At 40.7% G+C, this 7,734-nt stretch overlaps 1 protein-coding gene across 5 annotated transcripts in view; it reads left to right on the top strand.

The window, feature by feature from the left end:
- The window catches only part of robo1 (roundabout, axon guidance receptor, homolog 1 (Drosophila)), a 222,724-nt gene that overhangs the window by 106,980 nt on the left and 108,010 nt on the right, over positions 1-7,734 (top strand). For all 5 annotated transcript variants that reach the window (XM_013914663.1, XM_013914662.1, XM_005748130.1 and 2 more), the window contains one exon: positions 4,672-4,998. In XM_013914663.1, the coding sequence (XP_013770117.1) occupies positions 4,672-4,998 (327 nt within the window). The remainder of the gene's footprint in view (positions 1-4,671; positions 4,999-7,734) is intronic.

The following is a 7,734-nucleotide window of genomic DNA, read 5'->3' as shown; positions in this document are numbered from 1 at the left end:
CTGGCCTGGGAACGCCTTGGTATTCCCCCGGACAAGCTGGAGGAGGTGGCTGGGGAGAGGGAGGTCTGGGCCTCTTTGCTTAGGCTGCTGCCCCCGCGACCCGACCCCGGACAAAGCGGATGACGATGGATGGATGGATGGACATGAAATTTAAAAAAAAAAAACATTTTAAAAAGGCTTAAGGACATAACTAGCAAAGCAGAGGACTTTCATCTGGTCAGCAATGGTTTTAATCCAAAAATATACACTGAATTATTTCAAGTGCATTCGTAGTATATCCTTGAGGCTATGAAGTGAAGAATTTTTTAATTCTTTAATTCTGTCTCTTTTTCTTTGTTTATTTCTATTATTATTTCCTATTCATTTATTTTTCTCTTTTCTAGATTTCTTCCAACTGCATTTTAAATTCAAAGTGCAAAAGTGTTAACGAAATGGCCCGTGTCTCTACGAAAGCTAACCTTGTGTTTTTTGGGGGGGGTTTCTTGTCCTCAGGCTGCTGAGAGTTAAGGTCGATGGAGGGCCTTCTTCTCTATTTTAAGTCAGAATAGTTAGCTCGATTGATTGCCACATCCCAGAGTTGTAACTTGTTACCGTACAGTTGCACTCTATTGCTTCTTTATGTTGATACCTGGGCGATTAACACTGGCAGTAAACATTAACAAATAAATTCTTACACTGCAAAGTTAAAGAGACTTTATTTGATTATATCATCTCTCATGATAGTTTTACAAGTCCAGTGCAAAAATAGTCCCCTCCTGAGGTTTCACTATGTTGTTTTCATTGGAAGTAGTCTGTCTCTTTTTAGCATATTTCTTTAATCCAATTGAGGAAGCATGATTATCTTTTGGAATATAAAGTCAGAGTATATCATCTCATGTTGCATGGTGAAAATGAAGTTTAGCCCCAAGACATATAGATGAATCCATGTGAAGCTAGTAGCCATAATCTCAATACACATAAATATTCCTAGTGATATAATGGCCATTTGCTTCATGAGAACCATCATAAATCTCATTCTTATGCCATGTCTATCCATGTTTAGAGTGGGGGGAAGAGTCTGGGTTTTAGGGTGAGCAAACGCCTGGAGGTCTTCATGAATCCTTGCATGCGTACAGTATATGGGTCAATGTCTAGGTCTGCACCCTTGTGGCAATGTGGTTTGGCATGAGCCTTTCCAATTCATTGTGTTCGCTTTTGCTATTGGGATTGTTGTTTGTTACTAAGATTACTTTCATGAGTGAGAAAACTCTGACTCCATTGTTGTTGTTTTTAATTACCTCCAGTGAGCAAAGACTCCCTCAAGCATAGTTTAACACTGTGTAGTGTGAGTCTCCCTATGTGAGTAAATGAGAAGACAGATGCACAAAGCTCTCTAGCAAGTGAGACGGTTAAGGGAGAAGTAGAATTTTGCCTCAGGCACCAATCGATCAGATCCTTGCAGTAGAAGTCCCAGCTTCCCTTTGGTGAAGCTGTGTATTGCATTAGCTCATCTTGCATTCTCTGTCTGGAAGCAAAGAGGGGGGGGGGGTGACGAGGGGGATAGAAAACAGGGGAGAGGATGGTTGAAAGCGGCAGTGGAGAAGGAAGGGCAGCGCTTTGAAATAAAGGGGAGTGCAACTTAAAGTAATGCGAGAAAGCAATGGTGAAAGTACGCACTCTGTTCATCTCTTATTTCGGTCTCAAATTTGGTCGTCTGTGTGTGCTGCATCGAAGGAGTGAAGTGAGCTTCCATTTCCTAAAAGCTTGCACCTGTAGAAGGGAGCATGGGAGTGTTTGTTCCTTGACAGGATAATTCTCTTTCCCCTGGTGAGGGGTAATGGAGCTGAAGTAACAGAGGTCACTCAAAGTGTCTGCGGGGATCAGCACGGCAAAGCCTACATACGCACACACAAGCAAAATATGCCTAGAGAGAATTCAGTCGTGACGAGGAAGGGATGATAGCATTGTGTAACTGATACATCCCGTGCACCCAGTCACGGCTCAAAACGCACACCCTCTCAGCAAACGCACACAAAACACTTATTAGTGTACTTCAGTAGTTCAACTACTGAATATTTATTAATATAATTATTCTCACCAGCTTCTCTGTTACAGGACACAGTGGCCCACTTCATATTGTATCATCAGTCTGCATGTTCATCATGCAGATCGGCCATAATCATCTACAGTAAACAGTCAATGATCAAACACAGTTCCGCCTGCTGCACAGCTCTCTTCACAGTGTGCTACATCTAAATAGTTAATGGTTCCCCCATAAGGCCCCAAACTTCAGACCATTTCAAATTAGAGAGAAGCTATCTAAATCAGGAAGGGAACGGGCAGAGCAGATAGCGGCTGAGCTCTTCAAAGTCCTCTTTAATAAAACATATTAGCCTGCCTTGTCTGCTGAGGGGTGGTAGTGGTACAGTTGCTACAGTAGTAATCAGCCTGTGTATGCTAGCGAAGTTAGTGCAGCTCCATGCTGTCTGACCAAAGGGTTGGGTCTTTATTAGCATATGGACTTTAAGTTAAAAGGTCTGTTTTGAGAGCAGGTTACAAATGGGGGTTAATTAGCCTAGTACTGGTTGAGACGGTTTCAATAGCCAGAAAGCAGAGATATGTATTTTTTATAAACTTTATTCAGTGCCAGATAGAGGACTAATTCATTCTTGCTAAAGGCTTGATATATCGCTCTCTAATTCTCCATCTGTTTCTGTTCGACTCTCAGAAATGCTTTAATCTACAAATGTGTTTTTTATACCCACGGAGCGTCTGACGTGCAGGACCAAAACAGTTTCAGAATTGTGGGGATTTCTGTGTGTGACTTTATCTTATGTGTCATGTGGCCACAAAATAATAAAACTTCAGCTTTGCTGGCGTTAGTGTAATAATTTCAGATACAGTACTGATTACGGGTACATTTTGACTGCAGTTCTGTGGTGTACAATTATTGCACTGCACCATTAATATGCTACCATCTTAATCGCAGAATTTCATTTAATTATCATTATTTTAATTCCAGTTTTTAAACAAATGCTCGCGTTAAGTGTGACCAAGTGTTTCATTTTTGGAAAAGTTATTGGAGGATTTTTTTTTTGTCCTCCACCTGATTAAGTGCTTTAAATAAAATAATAACATTGAATTGAAATTACCTGAGAAGAAAATAATCAGCAACCTTGCAATCTGCAAACAGTCAACTTGTTTGCTTTTGTGATATTTTTCCCCACAAGCACCGCAATCAAGCACTGCAGTTTGTGACCAATACTTAAAAAAAAAAAAAAAAAGAAGTGTGCAGAATCATATGAACATCAAACAGGGTCCCAATGGAGGAGCTGACGCCACATTTCAGTGTTTGTGTAGGGTTCATGTAAGAATGATGAGGTGCAGAAGAAGCCTCAACCCTCTGAGATAAAAACTCCATTTCTTTAACAGTGTCTCTTTCATCAATCAAGCAATTTTTTCAAAAAGTCCGCACAGCCTTTACCTATCAAAATCATTACTATTGGGATATTTCAAAAGACTTAGGATCGTGATGTCCTTCACTGGGATACTGGATTAATTATATCTCATTGACCAAAGTACACATTTGCCTTGAAGTGATTTATCTTTCCACAAAGCTGTCACTAATTATGCTGACTTTACCAAAAATATGTGGCGACCACAAGAAGATGCCTTCTCAGCACCAGTTCTCTTGGGTAACATGGGTGGGTGTATGGCACATAAATGAGGTAGTGTGGCAAGTTCACGGGATGCTGGGTAAATTAATTGCAGGCCTGCGCCTCCAATTATACCCGACTCTCTTTAATTGGTGCTGAATGGGCTCCAAAGGCCTATGCTGGGAGATATGGTGAGAGGGGAAGAGCTCTTTCTCTTGGTAACACAGACACACACACAACACACTTTTGTGTGTAGCCACACAATGCATTCACAGCCATCCAGTCCCGCCCTTCAGGAATTAACAACAGGAAGCTAATTTGCATGTAAAGCAGGTTTGATAGCTACAGCTGACTGGTCAGAGAGCAATATTAATGACCAGAGATAGCACTGGGGTGTTAACCCCCTTGGCACTGCTGTTGGCTCTGCTGTGGCTCATCTGTCTTTCTTCAAAAGTGCAATTTCTGCTCTTGCTCCTTTTCTGTCATGAAGCTACGCATGGCACCTTTATCTTATCTTTTATCTCTTAATTTCCTTTTTAACCTTCAAGGTGTGTCATATTTTTGTTTACCTTTCCATTCGTTGCCTTTTCTGCTCTTCAATCTGTGAAATGACACTCACACAGGTGCAGCAATGTTAACCTTTACCACAGGAGCTGCTATTGGGGGGGGGGGGGAGACGTGTTCTTTACTTCTTTCATCACCACAACCTCAAATAGTACCTTAAATACATCTATTACTATCAAATTTTGTCTGTATTTAAAAATAATCAGCATTTTTAATACTTAAGAACTGATTATTGCTATATATGTAAAGTAGAATTAATTTAACTGTTTAAAATTTATACTGAAAAAAGTATTTTAAAGTGGCCTACCATCAGCTGCTTAAATTTACATGCATCTACTGTAGCCACATTGCGCTAACCCTTTAAAACTTTTCAATCAAATAAGACAAAGTCCACAACAAGCCTATCATTCCTTTAAATAGCTTAAATAAGGACTCGCAGATGTAAATCGTCACTTTTGTAATTTCTTCTCAGGATCCCGTCTGCGCCAAGAGGACACCCCACCCCGGATTGTGGAGCACCCCTCTGACCTGATTGTTTCCAAAGGGGAGCCCGCAACTCTCAACTGTAAAGCAGAGGGCCGTCCAACCCCAACAGTGGAGTGGTACAAGGATGGAGAGCGGGTGGAAACGGACAGGGACAATCCCCGTTCTCAGCGCATGCTTCTTCCCAGTGGCTCTCTCTTCTTCCTGCGCATCGTCCACGGACGGCGGAGTAAACCGGATGAAGGTTCTTACGTCTGTGTTGCTCGCAACTACCTGGGAGAGGCAGTGAGCCACAACGCCTCGCTGGAAGTAGCCAGTAAGTGCAGCATGTCTTCCCACTTTCACACCCACGCCACTTTCTGGTGGGGGTGTGAATAGAGTAGTTTGGGTTCAGATGTTGCTGAATAGCAGGCTCCAGTTTCTTCCTGTGTTTCTGCGCTCAATGTGTTCATTGAGTTGAATAATCTCTCGGGCGATGGGCAGGATGTGTTTGGCCCAGCCGTCTCTGTAGGCCTGCAGAGCCTTGGAGGGGGAGAGTGGCCTGATCATTCCAGGGTGAATGCTTCTCTAAAGGGCCCTTGGTAGGTGGTCATGAGCTACAATAGGAACAATGTCCTTTCTGTTTTCATCCTACCTCTGCTTTTTGTCAAAGAGATAGATATGAGGTTTTATAGCAAAAGGAATGCAATTGCTGCATCTGTGTTTAGTCATCTTTTAATAAAGAGCCTTCCTACTCATTTCATTGAAGAATCGGCAATGCCTTTTTATTGTCTGCTTTGCTTGTGCTATGACAGTTGAGCTTTGATGTAGAGTGGATTAAGCATCTGTAGGGTCAACAAGAGGCCTTTGTGACACATTAACAAGGCTAATATTTGGCTGTCAGTGTGCTTGCAATGCAGGACAAATAATAAAAAAGTCTTTCTAAAACCTTAAGTCTTTTCTAAGAGTTGTGACTGGTGTTGACAAAATTGTTCCTATGATTCTTTAAAAGACTGATTTTGTTGGTGAGGTCAGCTCTTCAGATATATTATCTCGTTGCGCTCTTGACTGGCTGAGAGTGAAGGCTGAGGAGCTCAGATATCAACCGCTCCTCCAGCGTGCCCAGAGGCTGTCACCAACCTCACTCACTGTAATCTAATCAAGATGGGGAAAGAAAGAATGGTGTGTGCGCTTGAATGTGAGCATGTGTGAATGAATGTGAGCCATTGCTGCATTGGGCATGGGCTGCTGTTGTGGTACTGGGTATGAGGTGTCAGTCAAGGGATTGTTGTGTAGTTTAAGCTGAATTAGTGGAATATCTGGAATATACAAATGTAACAAAACTTCCCCACTCTGATTGCTTTTTTAATATTTTCTATCCCAACTGTCAGCTGAAATGTAAAGCAGACGCATTAGATCCAAGACATTTTGAGGCCTGCTGATCAGACTATAAGTTTTTATAGTGTATTGTCTATGCTCTGATTTAGAGCTGAGAGTCAAGGTCTTCCTTTAGAAGTAAGGATAATGACAAAGAGCTGCAGAGAATCAGTATCATATATATATTCCCAACTAACTTCTAACATAAAAATTACAATTCTGCACAATTTAATAAAAGTGGAAGACCATTTAAGTTTGGTATACTTACAAGTTTCCATAGGCCAGAGTGCTAAAAATATCTTTCCCTTGTAGTAGGCAATATGCTGTGTTTGTTTCAGAGGTGGATTTTTCAAGTAGAAAAACAAGATACTTGGCGGGAAACACGAGGACCAGAGCACCACTGGCTCAGTCTCAAGTTTAGGTCTATGCTGTATAAGGTTCAAACAGATGCATAATGACAAGCCACTGTGCTCCAGCACTCTCTCTCCTTCTCGCTTAGCTGGTGTCTCTCGCTCACCCCTCTCCACAGTTCATGCTTAACTACATGTAATTATGTTGTTGGAGCAACCAGGATGGAACCCTGGAGATTAAAAAGAAAAGCAGAAGAAAAAGTTCAGAAACTCTGAGATTTCTTTTCGAGGCTACATTTAAACTCCCGAGTAAATAAACTTTGAGACGTATATCTGACTTATGAGGGTTTAGGAAAGTTTTAAACCCTTTTTTACCCCTTGTTGTCATTACAGATGCTTGTCATAATGATACTGTTATGAGCTCAATATAGTAGATAGAATTTTTCACTCAGGTTAAGTTGAGGGATTAGCCAGACTTTTAATTTCCAATGAAACTCCAAAGAAGGAAGTCATGGGTTTAATTGTGTTTACTTTGCCTCGTTCTCCCTCTCTAACATTTTTGCTTTAAAAGCACTTTAAAAGCTGAAAACATGAATTTTTTTGTGATGTTATTCTAAGACCCTGGCTTTGACAGTTTCCTGTGCTCACCAGTGATTGTTAACGTAATCCACATTTCAACAAGTCCTGTTTTGCCAGCTAGGAGAGCTAGCCCAGTTTGTTTGGTTTATCATTAACCACATGTACAGTACAGCCCACAATCTCTCTATCTCAGCCTCTTAACCCAAAGCCATTTACCATGAATCATGTTTGCTTGGTGCATTGAGACAAGCTTAAGATAGAATTCTTTGCCTATTGTGTTATTGTTTTCTTTGCTTTAGAGATGTCAGCGACAAATAATGAAATGCCTTTGTGCTTGAGAACAGCCAGGTGATAAAGACCATTTGTTCAAGATTGTAACTAAAAGTATTTCAAACATTATGATTATTTTTCCATGATATAAATCTTCAAATGCCATTCTTCTTTTTTTTTCTTTGCAAAACACTGAGCAAACAAGACTCTGAACTCAGCAGGGGAAAGTAAAAGTAAAAAGTGTTTCTGAGATTACTTTAATGTGAGTGAACAGAAGAAGCAGAACTGATTTTTTTTTTCTTAACCCTTTAAGACCTACCATAGAACCAAGTCCGCCAGAGCTTATATTATATTTTTACATGCTGTGGTGCCATTTTTGGGAGCATTTTAAGTTGCTATACATCAATACAACCATTATAGCCCAAATTCTAATAATATGTATGCATTAAGTGCATAGTAATTACATAAATTGCAAAAAAGTGCAATAAACCATAAAA

Source organism: Pundamilia nyererei, unplaced genomic scaffold (assembly GCF_000239375.1).
Source record: "Pundamilia nyererei isolate P.nyererei 1_Seehausen unplaced genomic scaffold, PunNye1.0 scaffold00214, whole genome shotgun sequence".
NCBI lineage: Eukaryota > Metazoa > Chordata > Actinopteri > Cichliformes > Cichlidae > Pundamilia > Pundamilia nyererei.
Note: the sequence above shows the minus strand (reverse complement) of the source record. Positions and strands in the feature narration are given on the sequence as shown.